This window comes from Podarcis tiliguerta, assembly GCF_965153285.1.
Source record: "Podarcis tiliguerta genome assembly, chromosome: 1".
NCBI lineage: Eukaryota > Metazoa > Chordata > Lepidosauria > Squamata > Lacertidae > Podarcis > Podarcis tiliguerta.
The window spans coordinates 85,450,625-85,472,489 of NC_139534.1; the positions used below are offsets into that span (position 1 = coordinate 85,450,625).

Sequence of the window (21,865 nt, forward strand, 5' to 3'; positions counted from 1 at the left end):
AACCAAGTCAAGTGTTACTGGGTGATTTCTCATCCCATCTGTCCTGGACAAGGAAAGCAAAGAACCTCCATTTGGTGTTGAGTAAATAGGGACGTGGGTGGCGCTGTAGGTTAAACCACACAGCCTAGGACTTGCCAATCAGAAGGTTGGCGGTTCGAATCCCCGCGACAGGGTGAGCTCCCATTGCTCGGTCCCAGCTCCTGCCAACCTAGCAGTTCAAAAGCACGTCAAAGTGCAAATAGATAAATAGGTACCGCTCTGGCGGGAAGGTAAATGGTGTTTCCGTGCACTGCTCTGGTTCACCAGCGGTGGCTTAGTCATGCTGGCCATGCTGGCTCCCTTGGCCAATAAAGCGAGATGAGTGCCGCAACCCCAGAATCGGTCACGACTGGACCTAATGGTCAGGGGTCTCTTTACCTTTACCTACATGGGCACCAAACAAGTCATCAACCCAATATTTTACCAGTGTGGAGAAATGTCTTCAGTGTCTTTCACGGATGATCACTAGTCCCAAAGTTCATTTTAAGAAATATAGTTTACATTTTATTTCAGAGAGCTGGTGCTTCATTATGAAATGATTCATGTGCAGAAGCACTTGACATATATATTTTATTTTTAACAAGCAGCAAACAACAGCAAGATTTCCCTTTCATATAGAATTCTTGTATGAAAATCATTGGAACTTTCACTGGTTTGTGGTCGTGTTGTCTGGCAGCGGCCCTCCATTTTGCGGGCCTGTTTAATTACTGGAAGGCTGCTTACTTCCCCTCTCCAGGACAACTTCCTTGTTTTTTGCTTTGTTTAAAGTAGTCACACCTATTCCTCATGCTCTCCATGCCACAAAGCTGCTACTTTCATTATGCCAGGAGCCAGAGATTACTAGTGGGTCAAGGTCCTGGGCTTCCAATTAACTAGACAGGCAGGTGTCATGGCATTCCTCTTTCCCCGCCCCACAAACATTTAAGAAAGCAGGAATGCAAATGCCATGAATATTTTACCAGCTGCTCCCTGGATTCCTTCAACTCATTTCTATCCCGAGTTGTTTTCATATTACCGTCAGAGAGAGACGGGTGAGTTGTCAAAAGCTTATTAAGTCATTTGCTGCTTTCTCTCGCAACAGGATTTTCCTTTTTTTAAAAAAAAAAGTTTCTAAACTGCATAGTGTTGTATTTCTTTTTCTACAGAAGGCAAAATATATAAGTGTATAAAGTCAATTAAATAAAATTACCTTAGAAGCAATTCAATAAATGCCATATTTTATGTTGCATGAACTGAATGGGTTGATTTGGGTAAGTGTATCTCCTGAACATCGCTTTCTGCTGCTCTTAACAAGTGCTGGAAAGAAGAAGTTGACACATTGGCCATGTTTGGTTGCATTCAGAGCTCTAGAAACTTACAGTAGCCTCTGCCAATCTGTTGCCCTACAGAGGTTTTGCACTACAACTCCCAGTGGTGGCTGGGGCTGATGGGCATTGTAATCGAGAACATCTGCAGGGTACCAGATGGGCAAAGGTGAGTTCAGGGGAATAGCTGGAAATCAGAAATCAGTTGTACTGTGTTAAATAGGGGTTTCTCTCTGGGCTTTATGAACGCAGCCTCAGTATCAAACACTGTTGAAGAGCTTTGGTGGCACCTTTTGCCATAATAAATTTATCGGGCTTAGGGTGCTGTGGGACACTTCTTTTTGCTGGAACAAACGTGACCACCCTTCTGGAAATCTGTAGAATCTGAAAGACATCAGGACTCTGCAATTTGCAACACAGAAGTGCTACATATATGATTTCTTTCTACATTCAGAATTGGCATGCTCCCACCTCTTTTGCAGAAACAGCTTTAGGCCAGTTTCCCACTGGGAAAGAGTTCTAGCTTACTGGTGAAGTGCCTGTTGCACCTGCAAAATGCCCCTTGCAGATTCCATATCCAGGTTGGGTCTGAAATGACACTTGTCTGCAATCAAGGAGAGCCACTGCCAAACAGTGTAAACCAGGAGTAACCCTCCATTTGGTGAACGGTCAACCTGGACTTGCATGACCAATGATCAGGGATGATGGCTATTGCGGTACGATATGAGTTTGACCAAACTGCAGGAGGCAGTGGAAGACAGGAGTGCCTGGAGTGCTGTGGTCCATGGGGTCACGAAGATTTGGACACGACTAAACAAACAACAAGATCTGGAGAGCAGCCTGCTAGTTGCCCACAATATCGCCAGTACTGAGCCAGGTGGATCAATAGTCTTGACTTGATATCCATTCGTTTCTTATGCTCCTAGCCCTGGCTCATTCTGATCTAGCGCTTCAAATATTGCTCAGCTTGGAGCTATTGGGCATCCCTGTGCGCTTTCCATCGAAATTAATAACAAGAGTTCTAATATTATGAGATGTGGGGGAACCATAGAGTTGAAAGAGGCCCTGAGGATCATCTAGTCCAACCCCCTGCAATGCAGGAATATGCAGTTGTCAAATATGGGGACTGAACCTGCAAACTTGGCGTTATCAGCACCACGCTCTAACCAACTGAGCTATCCAGGCCCTCTAAATCTTTTCCACTTTATCTATGCCTGCATAATTTTACCATAGTCTCTCTTACCTTTTCCCTAAACACCAAATCCCATTTATTACCACTGGGTTGGTGCAAAATATATTTGTCTTCTAGGATCTGTTCACACCGCACCTTATCTTTCTCTCCGCTCACCATTGTATCCCAGTGGCCTCTTACTTCCATGATGACACAGCTTGCCCTTCTGCCTCCCTGCAACTCCTCTCCCACGTGGGTCAAGTGACCTAGATTGGGAAACTCTTGGCACTGAAGCTGCCCTAACCTCTCAACCTCTTGGTGGAGGCAGCTGTTGTAGGTTTAGGCGGCTATTCTGCTAAGGCCAGCAAAAGAGCCTCCACATGGTCTTTTGCAGGCATGCTGCCCAGTCAGTACCTATTGACAAAGGGGCCTCTAAGGGTCTTTGTGTTCCTGCAGGGACAGCTGCCTGAATGCCTGCCCATCCCTCCTCCTTGCTCTCCCCCCAGTGCACCCCTTCGCTGATCGGAACAAAATCCCTGCCCCAGGCGCTTGAGCTCCCTAGAATTCCTCAGTTAATGCAGCATAATTGCTACCAGACCTGCACAGGGCTGGAAATGCTGCAGGAAGATTGGAACCAGACTCTGGGGCAGGGGAAGAAGCTCCCTTGGGCAGACAGCGCGCAGGGCAGTGCCCAGCTAACCTGGGTCAAAGTGCGGGTTGAGTCTCCAGGGGCCCCAGAGGAGCTCATTCAGGATTGGTCCCAAAGTCATGAAAACTAGACAGAGAGTCACCCTCTTCAGATCCATCCCATTACTTTGGCCGAGTGAGGCGTCCATTTCCTTTTGCCCAGGGAACCCTCTAATCATAGGAAAGGATCATTTGTAGGCTCCTGTGGGGGCAGTTTTCCTGCCTCGACCCAGCAGAAGAAGCTTGCAAAGTTTACTCAGCACATTCCATGCTGGAGAGGAAAAGTGTGGCGTCCTTGTCAATCGGCCATGATTCTTGCACTCAACCAGGAACTTCTCATAAACCATTGGCCTTTTGGGATGGGGCTGATGGAAGATGGAGCCTCATGCACTGAGAGGGCTACAGAGCCCCATCCTTGTTTCATAATTTCAAATTTAATCCACCCTAAACGGGACGCGGGCTTGCCGATCAGAAGGTTGGCGGTTCAAATCCCCGCAATGGGGTGAGCTCCCGTTGCTCAGTCCCTGCTCCTGCCAACCTAGCAGTTCGAAAGCACATCAAAGTGCAAGTAGATAAATAGGTACTGCTCCAGCGGGAAGGTAAACGGTGTTTCCGTGCGCTGCTCTGGTTTGCCAGAAGCGGCTTAGTCATGCTGGCCACATGACCCGGAAGCTGTATGCCGGCTCTCCCAGCCAATAAAGCGAGAAGAGCGCCACAATTTCAGTCGGCCACGACTGGACCTAATGGTCAGGGGTCCCTTACCTTTATGCCTAAACTGCTTGCATGTGAGTATTGAAAGAGGACCCAAAAAAAATGACCCAAAGAGCTAATATATTTACTTCAATTACTTTATTGGTTTAAGTGGGGCCCGCTGTTAGTTGTAACAATTAAAAAAACCTGCAAGGCATTTGGGGCAACATGATGCAAATTATTCTAAAGGCAGTGGCAGTATGGCTGCCTCCCCAGCAGAATGAAGCAGCAGCCTTTGGCCAACTACAATGGCGTCTCGCAGGCTGAGAGTCCTTCACCATGAGATGGAGACTTCCGTGCCTGTGTACACTGGCCCAGGCTATGCCAGGTCCTTGATCTGCATTTCTCGCTGACGTGCCTGAGGGTGCAGACACCCTCTGGGCTCTGGAGAAACTGAGCAACCGCTGGAATGGGTTGTTCTGTGCTGGACATCATGAATATCCTGGGATTTAGGCTGTACACTTTACACCGGAGCCCACATGCTGAGGACTCCATGACGACACCGACTAGAAGGGAGGTTAAGTCCATTTACAAAGCTCGGTGGCTATCTTCTTGATATGCCCACAGGCACTTGGAGCAGAAGCAAGCGGGGAGGTCTCTAGTTTCCCTCCCCCAGCCCCTATAAGCAGGGATGAAGAAACTGCAGCCCTCCAGCAGTTGCTGCACTACAACTCCCATCATCCTTGGCCATTGTCCATGCTGGCTGCAGCTGATGGGAGCTGGAGTCCAACATCATGATGAGGGTCACCTGTTGCCCATTCCTACCCTACAGAGAAGCCTTTCCCAACCACGGGTTCCCAGACAGTCTCAGACTGCAACTCCCATTATCCCTGACCACTGGGCATGCTGGCTAGGAATGATGGGAGTTGTAGTCCAACAACATCTTGGAACCCAAGGTTGAGAAAGGCTTCTAGAGAGGAACCAAAAATCTCTTCGGTAAAGGGCGTCTCCCTTAACCGAGTGCTTGGAGCCAGGAGGACACTGTGGTGCAGCTGGCATCTAAAAAAAGCAACCCAAAATGAAGGGAAACCCTGTTTACATTAAAAGAGGCGACATGGCCTTTGAAAGTCTCCCCAGTACAGGAATATCCCGCTATCGCAGATGCCTGGTGCAACGTTATCCTCCAAGGGCCTTGTCAAGCATTTGCCGCCTCAAGGACAGTCGCTCTTCACATCGACACAAATACCTTTGTAGAAGCATTTCCCTTGGCATGTGGTCAAAAATGTCACAGTGCTGACTCTGTCTCTCTGTGCGTGCGCACATGTGCCGTTTGCGATTTTTTATTGTTCAAAACAACTCAGGTGTGTCATTGTTTCAAGGTAGGAATGAGTTTCTCCGTTCAGCAGGCTGGCTGGCGGGCACAGCTGCCTGCCGCGGGGAGACAAGATGGAGTCAGCACAGGATGAAAGTTCCTTAGGAAGCCTCTTAAGCAGGCAGGTTTGGTTCCAGCTGTAGAGTACTCTCCCTGAGGGGAACAAATCCCACTGGAAACTCAACCGGGAAAAGGGCTAGGATGTATGAAAGGGATTAAGTGTGCCTTGGTTGGTCATCTAGTCTTAGCATGCCCAGCCTAAGGCTCCAAGCAGAATCCACTGCCAGCTTGGTGGCTGGTGATGAGACAGTCCCCTTCTGCCTGCACATTCATAGTTTATGATTTTGTTAGCATTGCTAAACCTTCCCATTCTCTCTCTCTCTCTCTCTCTCTCTCTCTCTCTCTCTCTCTCTCTCACACACACACACACACACACCACAAGTGCAAAACCACCAAGACATCCATGGAAAGGAATAACTTCCATTTACAAGTTTGTGTGTCCCACTTAGCACAGCAGCATAGGCATCAGAAAGGGAGACTGCTTTTATCTAGTGATATCAAAGGTTAATGGAAGTTCAGCCAGCATTTCAGGAGGAACAAGGCAGGGATTGGGGTCCACGAAGTCTGTCCATGACACCTTATTGCAGCATCCAGTCCCTGACTTATTTCTCCTTCGTTTTCTGGAGAAGCGCAGTCAGGGGTCGTAGAGGCGCAAGGACTGCTTTGTGACTCGAAGGCCGATCAGGATTAAAAGGGTTGTGTCTTATCTCTGGTTTTAATTTTGCATTTGGTGAAAGGCTCCCTCTGGAATCCAGCGACACAGTTGCAGCAGTACATCTGTCTGGTTGGAGAAGAAAAGAACAGGTCTCCACAACACCCCGCCTCCAGATTATCTTGCCGTGCCGATGTTCCTGTACTGACACATGAGAAGGTGCTTAAAGGTTTTCTTGAAGGTGGCATTGCAAAGAGCGTAACAAGCTGGGTTGATGGTACTGTTGACATAGCACAGCCAGTAGCCGATGTACCAGACCGTGTCAGGGACACAATAATCGCAGAAGGTATTAATGAGGACCATCACATTGTAAGGCGTCCATGTCAGGATGAAGGCCAGTAAGATGGCAAAGATGGTTCTGGTGACTTTCTTCTCCCGGGCTGCCATTTGACGCTTCTTCCTGACCTGACTCCTGGCAATGCTAGCAAATTTCCTGGCAACATTCGCTGGACGGCTGTTGGACAAGGTGATTGGAGTGGAGCTGGCTTCTTTGTCTGGGACAATCTCAATGGCGGTGACACATTCAGTTCCGGTTTGCTTTGTGACAATCTTGATTTTGGACCACTTGGAGGCAGGGTTAAGCCGTGTCGGGGCTGGACTCTGCCCTTGATCAGCCGGTGCAATTTCCAGCACTGGCTTCTCTTTGTTGGTCTGGGTGATGCTCACCGTGCTGGATTCATTGGACGTCTCCTTCTCCTCCTGGTGGCCAGTGGTCTCTGACTGCTGTAAGGGCTGCTCTTCTACTTTCCCATTTTTTGCCTCCTCCTTCACCTCCACCGCTTTCTTCGGAGAGTTGTTGTTATTCTGCTTGACCAGAGGGCTCTTCAGGAAGCCGAGTGACTTGGACTTCTTCTCCTTCTTGCTCTCAGGCTTGTGTCTTCTGATGCGGCTCCGGCTGGCCAGCGAAATGTGGATGTAGAGCACAGTCATGATGACCACGGGGAGGTAGAAAGCCGCGATGGCTGTGCCAAAGGTCACCGCCGGGTTGGAGAGGAACTGGATGTAACACTGCTCTTTCTCAACTGTCCTCTCCCCAACAATGAACTGCCAAAACAAGATGGCGGGCGCCCAGAGGATAAAGGACAATATCCAAGCGACTGCAATCATCAGCCCGGCCATTTTGGTTGTCCGCCTAGCTGGGTAGGTCAGGGGCTTGGTGACACAGAAGTAGCGGTCAAAACTGATGATGAGCAAGTTCATGACAGAGGCGTTGCTCACCACGTAGTCCAGAGCCAGCCAGAGGTCACAGACCACAGCCCCTAGTGGCCAATAGCCCTTGATGATGTAGACTGTGTAGAGGTTCATGGAAAAGACTCCAATTATCAGGTCAGCACAGGCCAGGCTGAAGAGGAAGTAGTTGTTGACAGTCTGAAGCTGGCGGTTCACTTTGATGGACAGCATGACCAAGATATTCCCTACCACGGTGACGAGGCTAAGCGACCCCGTGACGGTGGCTATGAAGACCATCTCCACCGTCTTATACTTGGGGGTGTCCTCCTTTGTGAAGTTGTCATTGGTGAAGTTGGGCATCTTTATCAGCTGAGAAGACAAGTTGTATGCAGAATCTGCAGAAAGAGAGGCGGGGAGAGAAAGACATTGAAGAAATATTATGCATCTGCAACACTTGGTCAGGAATGTCAGTGTGGTGCAAGCCTTGAAGGGTCAGATGAGAGCTGGGGAGACCCAGGCTCAGATCCCCATGCAGTAATGAAGCTCACACTTTGGTCCTGTTGACTAGTCCAGGCATTAAGATGTGGAACAATACCTTGTTGAAAGGTATCTGTGCACTTCCATCTCCTAGACTTGGTCTGTGTTTGAAGCACATGACTTCCCCCTTCCCAAATCCTGGGAACTGTAGTTTAAGGCTGCTGGGAACTGTAGCACCGTGGGGGCTAGTTCCTGGGATTTTTTGGGTGATGCCATGGGCTTTAAAGGTCTAGTGTGAATGCAGCCTCAGAAAACATTTCAACCTGGCCAGCCTACCCAGCAACAGCTAAAGCAAACCTGAATGTTACTACCAGGAAGTTGTAGGAGGCAAACTGGGAAAGAAGCCAGTGTCCTGTTCCACCCCTGGACGGATTGTCAGCTCAGCCAGAACAGCCGTGTCTCTTCAAAGCCCAGCATTTTCCCAGGCCTGTGTTATCTTTAACCCATGTCTGAAAAATCCTTCTGTACTGTTTCCATCTGCCCCCAAATCTCTCCGGCCCTCTCCAAGGGAGCTATTTATGGCAGCAGCTTGCCTGGTGGAGTGGGGCAGCCTCAGAAGGAGCTCACAACCTTTCCCAAATTATTTCATGAGTTTATGTAGATGCACGGAGCTCCAGAGAAAACAAGTGAGATTGGGGAGGGGGGTTGTGACCATCTAATAGGCTTGTGGATCCTGCATTCTGTAAGGTTTTGCTGAGGGGAGCCCACCCTCTGCTGGATATTCTTGGTATTGTACCATTGCAGTCAGCAGCCCGAGGACTTCTGCAAAGGCCGGCTCTTTTCCAGCAGAGTGTGCCCTTATACAGTGGTACCTCGGGTTACAGACGCTTCAGTTTACAGACGCTTCAGGTTACAGACTCCGCTAACCCTGAAATAATACTTTGCTTCAGGATGAGAACAGAAATCGTGCGGCGGCAGTGGGAGGTCCCAATAGCTATAGTGGTACCTCAGGTTAAGAACAGTTTCAGGTTAAGAACGGACCTCCGGAACGAATTAAGTTCTTAACCCGAGGTACCACTGTAGAAGACTTTTCCTCGGCCTGGGGACACATTCTTCTGTGCAAGTTGGAGAAATGTTGCTGTTTGCCTGTGATACAACATTTGGCTTAGCTTGCAGTAGAATGTGGGCCACTGTAGCCACTTAAAATGAGTCAGTTTCCCTAAATTGTGTGCAGACAGTCTGTCAGGGCTTGTGGAATGCCCTATGGGACCCGTGGGATTTTACTGGTACTTTCAGCATGGCCGCAAATGCTTTTGGGGAGCAATTGCCTAGATTTCCTACAGAGGCGGTTTTAAGGTGGAGCGACCGGTGCAGTCACAGTGGGAGCTACAATGCAGGGGCACGGAAACAACGCAGCAGGGTGGAGCGTGACAGGCAGGGGGAGCTGAATTTCAACATCACATAGGGCACTGCTGAAATTTGTGAGCCCAAAGTCCACCACTGTTTCTTTGCACTGTTGTGCCCAGTGTACCACATTGCACCATTCCTGGCTTAAGATGGAAGCACGCTTGTGCAAATCCTTTTTCTCCTTCCTGTCATATCGAACGCACTGTGGACTGCATTAGGGCTGCCATATGTCCAGAATTTCCAAGACATAACCGGAATACTGTGGTTGGCAGCAGTGGCCGGGCGGAAATAAGCCCCCCCCCCAAAAAAGTCCAGGAAAATCCAGACATTTAGCAGCCCGTGCTGATTTTCCATAAAAATAGCTCCAAAACGGCATATTCTGTTTTGCAATTTTGCCAAAAAAAGCTCAACAACTTTGATAAGGAAGGCACAAATTCCTCCTCACTGAGGGTTTGGGAATCTGTGATTGCAGCTGTTGGTAGACTGCCCCTGTCAGCATGGTCAATGGGCAGGTCTGATGGCAGTTATAGTCCAAAAACATGGGGGAGGGGCACCAGGTTGGGAAAAGTTGCTTCATATCAATGTTCTGATCATTAATATATTTACTCAGAATGAAGTCACACTGGTTTCAATATTGTTTCCGTCCATAGGTTATGTGCAAAAATGTAATGAAAATAAATATTACAAAAATAAGGCTTGCATACAAATGTTTAGGACTGCAGCCTTAATTCTAATTTAAGATTCTATTTTCATTATTATTTGTCTTCCCCAGGTGCTTCTAAAATTCAAGAGAACAAGAGAACAATAAGAGGAAGCCTCCTTGATCTGTCTCTGAGAAGTAGGATCTGAGTGGGTAGAAAGGATTGCTTTTAGCAGTGGCATAACAGAACATACAGCTCAACCGGGGGGGGGGGGATTTCTGAGCATAGCGATGCAGCGATGGAAAGTTTTACCTGTTGAATTTCTGCATGTTATGCAGCTCTTAAAGACGTAGGAATGTTGGCAGAAAAAAGGGAGCAAGCAATCACAGGTACCAGGTTGCCTCAGAGGTCTCTTGACAAATAGTTCAGTAAAATAATCCAGATCGCTCAAGTAAGTGACTCATAAGTCAGGCTAGTGAAGCAAGTGAGAATAATATTAATAGTATTCCCTGTTCAGAGAGAGAGAAGGAGGCAACTCTGAGGTGAAAAGGGCAGCGGGGGGTGGGGAGCAAAATGGCGCTGAAACAAATACTGTATTGAAAGGATGGGTGAAATCTACCTCTAGACAAGGTTACATCTATTTACTCTAAATTCAGCTGGGACTGAATGAGTTATTATTGTTATTCCTGACTAAATTTAAATGGCTGCCTATCAATAAACCTCCTCTGGTAGCTTACAAAACACACAAAAAACCAAATTTCATACTACGTTTATAAATACAAAGTTCAGTAAGTAAAACAACCAAAATCAGTAGCAATTGGTGCGATGCAGCGACAGGTCTTTCATTTGCCCTCGCTGATTAAAATTGGCACCCACCAGTTAATCAGTCAAAGTTTTAGTTTGTTAATCTACCAATTGAACCAATTAAACCCTGCAGTCCTAGCTGAAAAACTCTTGCCCGATCAGAAAAGCAATTTGACTATTCCATCACATACATGAACAAGCTTTTGCAAGATAATTCCTAACTTTTGACGGGGGGGGGGGGGGAGGCGGAGGGAGAGAGAGAGAGAGAGAGAGAGAGAGAGAGTCTCTGAGACAGGCTGTGTCACTTCGCTGCCTAGAAGTGGCTGCCGTTTCTAGGTCAGCTTCTCAGCCTGAAGCTACCAATTATCTCCTCCGGCCCTGGCCAGGTTCTGCAGATTTTAATAGGACAATGAAATCCTTGCTCTGTAAACCGGCAGCTCCCCCATTTCCACAAGCTCCTCCAGAGATGGCTTCGGTGTATCATCCTCGCACAATCCCCATGTGATGGGAAACAGTTCTGACAGCCTGAGGCTGTTTCCTTCTCTCTCCTCAACCTCCCAAGCCACCCAAGGCCCCGTAGCTGGAATAAATGAAGGATGAACTCCACTCGGAGGCAGCCTGAGAGAAAGCTGGTGATACAGCACCATATCCCTAGTTAAGTTTTTCCACACAGTGAGATTAGGATGGAGAAGATGTTGTGGATGAGACCAGGCTGTGTGGGCAATAATAAAACATTAGCAAATCCTTTCTACTTATTAGCCTGGTTTAATAAGACAAGGTCTTGTGAAGTCAGAACAGAACTGAACAATATATATAGGAAAACTCCCAGTGGAAATATCCTGTTTTGTGACAAGAATGTTTCGGTTACAAGACAGCTTATTATACTTGGGCAGTGGAAAGCTAGGTTTGAATCTGCCAAAAAGCCGACAGAATGCCTTTAAGCTAAGTCACTACAGCGGTACCTCGGATTAAGTACTTAATTTGTTCCGGAGGTCCGTACTTAACCTGAAACTGTTCTTAAGCTGAAGCACCACTTTAGCTAATGGGGCCTCCTGCTGCTGCTGCGCCACCGGAGCACGATTTCTGTTCTCATCCTGAAGCAAAGTTCTTAACCTGAAGCACTGTTTCTGGGTTAGCGGAGTCTGTAACCTGAAGCGTATGTAACCTGAAGCATATGTAACCCGAGGTACCACTGTATCTCTAGGCCTAGATGACCTCGCAAGGCTGTTAAGAGGATAAAATGAGCACTTTGAAATAGGACTGGGTAGAAATATGAAGGAGAGAGGGAGCGAGGAGATCATGGGAATTTGGTTTGTTGACAAATTTCTAGCTGCAGAATCTAATTTTGGTTGAGATGTAGGCTAGATTGTTTTCTTCTTATGCCAAAGGTAGAAGCAGTGAAAGTATTGGGAGAAATGTAAGTCAGCAAGCCAACTTTTGTGGAAAGCCCCTTTTTCATCAGAATCAACTGGAATTCAGATGCAGTTTCTTTTTACTTTTCAAGTAATGGCTTCTTCATGCCATATGGGCTGAGTTGCACATAATGCCAAACCATAATTAAAACAAACTGAGCTTCATAAGCCGACAACAGGCAATGAACAAACCATAGCTAAGCTGCTGTGGTTTGGATGCTCAAATAAACCATGGCTTAATGCACTATATAATACACTACAGTTTAACAAACCATTGCTTAGCATTATGTGCAAACCAAGCCATTGGGACTGGCTTCTGAGTCTTAGCCTTGCATGGCACAAAGTGAGCATTCTGGTCAGCTGAAATAAAACATCAACAAATCAGTTTCTCCCTCTTCTCTCTCACGTGTGCGTCTTCTGTTTGTGACATTTCCCTAACCCTGACCATTTCCCTTTGCCCCCAGTGTCATTCATCCCCTTTCTTGTGTCTCTTTCCCCTGTTTACTGCTGTCTGGCATATCTGTAGAGTGCAAGGGCCCAGGAGACATTGCAGATCTGACGCAATGATGTTTTGAAAAAGGTTCTCTGGGCATGATAACCATTGGGAGTGATAAAGATAGATGCCAATTGGATTTGCTCCTCGCCACTCTTCTGGAGAGGTCAGCAGATGGCTTCGCAGACACACTTTGACCAGTAATCTGGGACAAACTCAATTTCTGTCCTCCTCATCCCCTACCTCCCACCTTTGTGTTTTACAGATGGTTTGGCTTCCTCTATGGTTGTGTTCACACTGCTCTTTACTCTGCCTCCACCATATCTATCCTGTCATTTCTTACGAAATTCTGAGTTTTGATGCGTTTCCCCTCCAAACCAGCTTTGCCAAATTGAGAAAGAAGAACAACCTGGCTGCGTGTAAAGCAGGTAATGGATTCACAGCCTATATATTGCCATCACCTTCGTGGCCTTGTTACACCTGGGAGGTAAGATTGAGCAGTATGGTTCAAGAAAAGAAATCAAAAAGTAAAAGAGGCTATTACTGGGTGGGAAAATGGGGGAACTGGTTTTCCTAAACACACTGATTGGGAGAGTAGGCATCAGTGAACATAATGAGATATATATACAGACATACATGGGCATAGCAAGGATTTTTGTTGGGGTGGGGGCAGCCCAAGTTGTTGAGCTTTTTTCATGGGTAAATATACCCCCCAGACTTTGGTTGGGCGGCAGGCTTCTGCTAGGGGGACAGAACCTAAGTTAATTCAGTACTTTCAATGCTTTTCAATAATTTGCATGCTATAGCCATGCAGACATATTGCATGTAGAGAGTACATAAGCCCCTCTGCCTGAGAACCAGAAACTTTGCATCATTCTGATATGTCTTCAAGTCCTTAGAAGACACTACTTATCACTTTTCCCCATGCCATAAGGACTAGCAACCTGAGATATCAGTGTACACCTATGAATTTGTGCAGGAGGAGAATTGCTCTGTGCATCTAGCATGTGTTAGACTTTAGAAGGCAACATGTTAGTTCAGGTCCCCAGAATGGAGAGAGGTTTTAGCAAAAAAAAAGAGCAAAGCATGCAGATTGCCCCTCCCCCAGAAAACCCATCTTGTAAGGCAAAAAAAATCATTTCATTTAGGCAATGATTGAAGTGCACACAAGAAAGCAAATATATTCAAAGTCATAATTGCCAAACATCAGAGTTACAGTAGAGAGACATGGAAGATAGACTGCCCGGACGGGATTTTTTTTAAGAGATCAGAAGGACAGGAAAAAGAAAATAAAAAAGATTTTACAGACCATAAAATCTCATGTTTTCAGTATGCTACCCAAACTGGCAGCAAGTGACTAGATTTCCTACTCGGTGCTGTGAAGGCAGCTCTTATAGATTTCCAGTTTATTTATTTTCTTTCTAGAGCCCCTCAGGCTATGCTGAACTTCCTGGGGGTATAGATGTGTGCATGCCTGCACACTGCAGACACACAGATGTATGTATTCACACAAATGACAGCACAGTCCTTTGTGTATCCACTCAGAAGTAAGTCCCACTAAGTTCAGCAGGGCTTCCTCCCAGCTAAGTACATATGCAGCCTAAGTCCCCTTCTTGCTAGAATACCCTCAGACATGTTCTCTAAATAGGAAAGTGCAGCAACTAAAAACAGGCTAAGTGGAAGCATCTGCCCAATAAGAATAATCACCAGGGGGAGAAAAAGGACAAACACTAATAAGTCTGTAGGAGGAACATGTAGATACGGGAACAACATGAATTAGATAAACCAATTAATTTCTCTAAGCCATATGAATGTAATCTCCTCCCAGAGGAGATTGGCCTCTGATCTGTGGTTATTAAATCAGGACCTTTGGAGAAGAACAGAGCTTGGGAAGAGGTAGGCTGGTGGGCTGTCTCCTTCCCAGACAGCAAAAAGGGTTGATGTGATTATTTATTTCCTTTTAGATGCATTATAAAAAAACAAAACAAAACAGGCTCTCTGGTACCCATCCAAATCAGCAGGCTGCCTCCAGCATTGAAACCTACATATTCCCCTTTCCCCATGTCAACTCTATACCTCTCCCTACCAGGAAACAAACAAGCAAACCAGGGCAGAGCCCTCATCACAAACTTGGACTCTAAGGAAACTCAATTTTGCTGTCAATAAATGTGACAAGAATGCGCACTGAGAGCCATAACCCGAACAAGAGATCTGCGGTAGGTTTCTAAAACAACAATTTGTGACAAGGCAATGAAGAATTGTAATGCTCTTGTTAGGGCTGGAGTGGTGATGAAGGAATGCTTCAGATGTAGGGCACTTCTTTTGGTGAATGTTTAAGGCAAGCAGAGTCCTTGAGGAAGCAAGCGATTTATGGAGATTTCTAGGGTAGGTGGTGTTTTGGAGGAGGGCCTGTCCATGCATATTCAGTTAGTAGTCATTTTTAAAATAAATCTATGATGTGGCCACACGCGGAACACACTCCATACACCTTTGCTGGTGAAAAGGTTTGGTTTGGTGAAAAGTGCTAAATATATGGAAATGGAGGTTTGGCACACACAAAAAGGTTAAAACTCCGCCAAGAATGATTGTTGTTCTCATTGTAAGTGAATTGATCAAAAGGCGGACAATCTTCTTGAAATGAATGATGGATTCAGAGACAATGAGCAACAATGGTCAGCTGAGTACAGTTTTCCGGACGATCTCTCGCATTTCCTACCAAGCCTATTCCGCCTCCTCCAATGCCTGCAATTCATATAACTGCTCTGCATATGAATAATTGCTTTTTATCTCTCGCCCAGATTTCATTCTGCTTATGTCAAACAGGTTGTTTGGATAAATAATTCATCACAACTGCAAACTGCAATTTTTCGCACCCCTTCTACCCACATTTGAAAAGAGTGACGGCAACGTGCAAAATGTGTAAAGTCATGATCAACAGTTCAGACAACCTGTTCAAGCCTCGTGGTGGCCGGGGCAGGGAGTGGGGAGGGCAAGGAGCATACCTCATCACATACAGGTTAGAAGGTTGTGTGAACTAGCTCTAGCAGTGAAACTAAGGAGATCTTTAATGGTACAAAAACTAAACAGTGTGTGACTCTGAGAAGCCAGTTAACAACTACTATTCCCTGTATGTCATCAACTTGCTGTTCACACTACATACAGTTCACACAAACACACACTCACACACGGGTTTACTTTCAATAAGTGGGATCTTAGTTTTCGATCCATGTTGCTTGCTTGGCAACAGAAACAGCCAATTATATCGCCCATGGGTGAATCAGAGATGTAGTGCTCAGCGGCTAGGCACCAAATACACAATAATCAAGTGTGAAGAAATCAAGTAATAGATTTTTTTCTAGACATTCCTTCAGAAGTTTGCTCCAGGTGTTTAGTGGTTCAGTCTTTCGTTCATACAGCAATGCTGTTAGGAGGTTGTTTGCTTAGCCAGTTAGTTCATGGATTTTACATATCGTGGTCTACGGTTGTACAGTCGCTAAGGAGAGAAAAATGCCACCAAGGAATACTCAGATGGAAACAGAACTAAGAACTGCATAAGTGCTTGAAAAATAAATGAAATTGTACCTTCATGTGGAAGGGAGAACACTGATGGAATGAATAAGATAATGGTGCAAAAATATAATGAATGCCATGTTCCTTCTCCCTTCCCCCGCCTCCTCATTACGCCTTTTCCCTTAGCAGGAGCACTCGTAGACAAAGGCACTTTGAAAGTATTTTTTTTAAAAGTGCTTTTTGTTGCTATCGGTGTAATGGTTGGTGTGTTAAACGTGCTTCTATGTGCCATGCGAAAGGGGTGGGAGGGTTGGAATCAGGTAGACAAAGGCTACGTGTGTCCCTCTCCCCACTGTGTTTCAAGTCACATTTTTTATATCGCTTTACACCCCAGAGAGGGGGCAGGGATGCCACCACCTGATGAACATTGTCTCCTTCGTTTCCTTTCACCTGCAGCTATCGCCTAGTCAGTGGAGCTATCATCCGCACATGTGCAACAGCCACACCTCAGCTTGACCGTAGCTTCCAATTTCTAATGAAACGGAAGCTGGTTTGAGGGAAAACTCATTGGGCAACAGTGCTGCTGAAGAAACTGCAGGATACATATGGATTGTGACTAACCTTATGGGTGGTCAGCTTCAAACACCAATAGTGGGAGCACACTGGAGCCTGGAGCAAAGGGTCAAGTGTACACAGCCAAAGAGGGGTGGGAATCCTAACCCTTCTTACCTGGGAGTGAGCCCCATTGAATTCAATGGCTCTTACAGATCTAAACTTTCAGAAATGTATCTTGATACATTTTCATTGCATGGGGGCATAGGAGCCAACTCCTAGGGGCCAAGGTCCCTTCAGATCCCCCAATAAAATATTTGAGGGGGCTGGCCTTCCACCAAGTTGATGGGCATTCAAATGGTATGTGTGAGATTGATTATAGGGACAGGGCTTACCTGCCCTCCCAATGTTTTATTCAAGTCGGCACCCCTGCAAGGGGGCCTGATAGTATTGTTCATCCACAAGATGTTTAAAGTCTCCATAGGGATTTATTCCCTTTGTATTATGTCAAAGAGTTCAGAGCAAAGTTCATACTGCAGATCTTCCACCACCACCACTGCCAGTTTATCTTCACGAAAACCCTGAGGAGGGGATTAGATTGCGAGATAGGGATTGGCCCAAAGTCACCCAGTGACCTTCATGGCTAGGTGGGGATTCGAACCTGCATCTCCCTAGTCCGATGTGCTGACCACTACACTACACAAACACTGCCTGACCTGTTCCACAAAAGCACAGAGAAATTACCTCAGCCAGAGGAAGCAGAGGTAGATTAACCTCTCCTCTTCAGAGATTGTAGTTACAGCCTGCAGGGCTTCTAGCGGGACATCTCTCCCCTCCTTGGTACTCCTGCCAGCAGGGCTAAAAGCTGTAACCCGAGAGTAAATCCCATTGAATTCAATGGGATAGGTGTCAAATTGAATTTGATGGGACTTATATAGACTTGCTCTGTAAAATCTAAGCAGCTTTCTTAGTGTATGGAAACTTCTTGCACCAGCAATCTGCATATAAAAAGATCCTGTATGTAGATGTCTAACGAAGCCTTTGCAAATGTGCACTAAGGATTCACACTAAGGCCGTTTTCCATGGGCATAGCCAAGGGGGGCAGGGAGCGGCAGCGCCCCCCCCCCAATCAATAAAAATACATAGCTAACTGAGGTTCTGCCCCCCCCCGAAAAGGCCTGCCTCCCCCTAACAAAAATCCTGTCTATGCCCAGGCCCTTTTCACTGGAACATGAGCTTGAGGAAAGATCCTGAGCAGCTTCTACAAGATAGGTAGGATCGGGTGTGGGTGTGGGTGCAATAAGCCTGCCCTCCTTCCAGTGCAAGTCTATCCCTGCTTAGAAGCCTCTGTTTTGGCAAATGACGTTGCCTCTGTGAAGTCCATAGCCCTTAATGCCCCTGTGCCCTACTCATGGAATGCCAGGAGTCTAAGGAATCCTGTTTCTATAGGAACCTGGTTTTAGTGAAGAGATTCACCGGCACATGTGGCCAACAGCCACTAGGTGGCGCACTTGATTCTGGGAAATACGCTTTAAAAAGCGAAAGCCTCCTCTTGCTGCGCTAACAGTAAGTGGTGTTGATAGGTCAATACTATTACATCTGATTGATCAGTGTGGCACTGCCAAGACTATGGCATCCTACTGATAACAGCTTTGATCCTGTTAACAGGCAGGGTTCTTCTCCAGCTGAGCCCCAGACAGTTGTTTGCAAAGGTTGATTTGGACAATACACTTTTCGCCTGCGGAGAAACTCCTGACATAGAGGAACACAGCAAACTGATGCGATGCTGCGTTGGACTCCTGGTCCATCCAGTTCAGCGTCAACTATACTGATCAGCGGAGTTTCAGGCTGGAGATATTCCCATGCTTACCTGGGAATGAACCTGAGACCGTTTGCATGCAAAACAGATGCTCCACAGATTCCTCTTAACCTTGCCAAGCATGTGCTTATGTGAGAAAACATAAATGTATGAAATGAGTCGTCAGAACTATGGACCACAATAATGCCCAAGTACTCAGTAGCACTTTCTCCCCAGCTCCCGCTGTCACAGAAGGGTTTGGATTTGATATCCCGCTTTATCATTACCCGAAGGAGTCTCAAAGCAGCTAACAATCTCCTTTCCCTTCCTCCCCCACAACAAACACTCTGTGAGATGAGTGGGGCTGAGAGACTTCAAAGAAGTGTGACTGGCCCAAGGTCACCCAGCAGCTGCATGTGGAGGAGCAGGGACGCGAACCCGGTTCCCCAGATTACGAGACTACCACTACACCACACTGGCTCCCAGCAATTGCACCACACTGGCTCCTAGCAATTGCTGTGACATCCACTGCTTGCTTCACATGTTATTGTCCGTCATCTGTCTGTCTGTCTATCCGTCTAGTTACTTTGTCAAATGCTTTCCCTCTCCCATTGCAACCAAAGCAAACCGAAATAATTCACAAATGAAAACAATTTGCACCTGAAAGTAAATCTAATGATCAGCAGGCAAGAAGGCTAACCAAACAACACCAATAGCAAGACCATCGTAAGTGACTGTGGGAATAGGCAAAACAACAGCAAAAATGTAACTGAATGGCTGAAAGCACAGTGACAGCTTCCCCTCCAGAAAGGGAGGAGATATAGATAAATATGCTTGGCCGTGTGAGTGCATACTATGGGAAGGTTGAGACTGCTGTGGTGGACAGACAGAGTACTCTGTGTATTCCCCACCCCTCCTTCCTAAGGCTCTCATTATAGTTTAGCTTGAGGGCCTGGCTGCTTTCTAACAGTGCTGATGTGCTTTGCAGTCACATTCAATCACTCCAACACAAAATTCATGCACAGCTAATGAAAGGATGCATCCAGTTTGGGTTTGGTGGCATCTTCATTCGCAGGGCAAATTAACCTACAGAAAAGCAGGACCTGACTCGGAGGGGCTGCAACCCAGGAACTGTGTTGCTGTCATGACGGAGAAGCCCTGCTGGTAGTCTCATTTGGCTGAAGCAGTGTGAGCGGCTGCTTTTCCTCAGCAGGGTCTACTCACTAGGAGTATCCTTCCTATGTCAGTACTCCATCATGTCCTCTTGCCAAATATTGTGGCCAGTAAACCAAAGCAGATATTGGATTATGAGCTTTTTGTCAATACATACTTAATTCTAGCCCTTTCAACCTCTTCCAATATAGAACACTGGGCCTGGGTGAAAGGTTGGGTTTTTAACCATGCTCTTTTTTATGTTTCTGCCTGCAGCTGGTCTCCAAACTCAAAGTAGCTTCCACCATAAAACACAAGAGAAAGATGGACCACATTGCTGTTTAAAACACCTGACGCAAAATAATGTATTTACTGACTTCTGTTGAGTCAGGAGCATCCAACTTTTGAGCTGCAAAGAACTCTGTCAGAAGAAGGGCAGCTGAAGGCTTGTGCAAATGTTTCAATGATGTAGAAGACGACTTGTGCTCCTAGTACTGCGTATGATTCACAATTCAATTATTGCTACTGAATATCAGTCATTGGCAAAATGTTCTTAGGAGTTTGTAGTAAGTGAAGGCTATCTGCTAAAAAATTTTTTAAAAACCCAAATACAATGATTTCTTCTGGAAGTACAATAAGCACCTACTTGTCAGTGCCTGTGACATCACCGATAATGAGATAATAAATTATTCCTCCCCCAAACCTCAACTGAGGTGCACAGTTATGAAACTGGTTTTAAATATACAGAATGGTTTAGCTCCTTTAAAAAATTACCATGCACACCTGCCTGGGGGGGGGACACACAACATCTGTCCGCATAAGTGACCTGACTTCTCAGCAATCTTAGCTGTCAGGTGGCCAAGGTTGGCGCAAACACACAAGGATGTGCCTGAATACAAATAGTTCAGCAATAGTGCTGGCAGCTCTGGGTGGGTAACTCTTCCTACCCTATAACTACAAGTGTTGCAAGATCTGGGCTGAAGTCACCAACTAGCACTAAGACCTTCAAATTGCTCTGTAGGAAAGCAATGTTTTGTACCAGCCCTAATGCACAGCATGGAGAGAGAACATTATTAATCGATGCAAACATCATTTTTAGCTCAGAGGAGATGCTTCTGCATATGAACCAATACAGTGTTCATTATGAGATAATAAACTCAACTTTATTGTGTCTCTTCATCCTCTGGGAAAACGCAGCTAATATGATGTATATGCCATCATGTGCCAGCCATGGCCTTCTGCCATTTACATTGGCCAAATGTGTTGTCGGCATGAGAATAAATGAGCACAAATCGGGCATGACAAATGGTAACAACTCAGGGAGAGCATTCGGGACAAAACTTGAAAGTAGCCATACAAAATAAATAAATGCATTAGAAACAAATATCAAACAGAAAGACTCTGTGCAAAGCCACAGAATAGAAATTCAAAGGCAGATTGGACGTGATCAGACAAGGGCTGAATAGGCAGCGGTCAGCAAACTTTTTCAGCAGCAGGCCAGTCCACTGTCCCTCAGACCATGTGGGGGGCCAGACTATATTTTTTTTTGGGGGGGGGGAATGAACGAATTCCTATGCCCCGCAAATAACCCAGAGATGCATTTTAAATAAAAGCACACATTCTACTCATGTAAAAACACCAGGCAGGCCCCACAAATAACCCAGAGATGCATTTTAAATAAAAGGACACATTCTACTCATGTAAAAACATGCTGATTCCCGAACCTTCCACGGGCCAGATTTAGAAGGTTATTTGGATGGATCTGGCCCCTGGGCCTCAGTTTGCCTACCCATGGAATAGAGGCTAAGAGCTTGTCCACTCTTCTGCTTGTCCTGTGCCTAGAAAGCAAAGTCTGAAGCCATTTTCCCTTTGCCCCACTCCTTTCCCAGGGAAAACCCACTCTTTAGCTCTAAATTGGAACAAATGGCAAAGAGTGATCTTCCCCGAGGGAAAGCAGTGTGACAAGCAGAAGTGTGGATAAGCCCTTATAGCATAAAGTTATGCATGTTTTACTTCAAAGAAAGACAGTGTTCCCTGGGGTAAAGTCCCCAGGTAAAGTGTCCATAGGACTAGGGCTTCGGAGTGGCCAGCTTACTACAAGAAGTGATGCTATGCTGGCTGGGACTGAAGAGAATTCTAGTCTATTTTTTGCCGGATCGTCTTTTGCCAGATCTGTACACTATTCTCTGCCAGTTCACTAGCAGCTGGTAGTGAGTCACCCTCCCCTCCCCTTTTCCACTGGACCTTGTTAGGATTTGATTCCTCCTAATAGTGGAGCACACCTCCCTTTGCCATTCCTGGGTCTTCTGGCCTCACTTTGCAGTAATATCCCCTTCTCCTTTTCTGTGCCTTATGTATGCGCCCATTAAAGATGCTCTTCACGAACTGGTGAGATAGATGGAGGTGGGATAAAC

The 21,865-nt window shown here is 46.2% G+C and overlaps 1 protein-coding gene and 1 long non-coding RNA gene across 3 annotated transcripts in view; one reads left to right on the top strand and one right to left on the bottom strand.

Annotated features, from left to right (window-relative positions):
• The first annotated feature begins 596 nt into the window (after nt 1–596).
• Nucleotides 597–20,153, top strand: LOC310684704. The gene is made up of 2 exons (XR_014514789.1): nt 597–1,070; nt 19,728–20,153. It is a non-coding gene; the product is annotated as an uncharacterized lncRNA (long non-coding RNA).
• Nucleotides 4,053–21,865, bottom strand: part of CHRM4 (cholinergic receptor muscarinic 4) — a 48,478-nt gene continuing 30,665 nt past the window's right edge. The window contains exons 2-3 of one of the 2 annotated variants that reach the window (XR_014514759.1): nt 4,833–7,600; nt 4,053–4,769 (exon numbers count right to left, since the gene is read on the bottom strand). Coding sequence is in view for 1 of the 2 variants with exons in the window: in XM_083455983.1 (XP_083312109.1) it covers nt 6,153–7,600 (1,448 nt within the window). In the remaining variant the exon portion in view is untranslated. Of the gene's footprint in view, nt 7,601–21,865 lie in introns of both variants that reach the window. The other variant, XM_083455983.1, reaches the window with a different exon arrangement.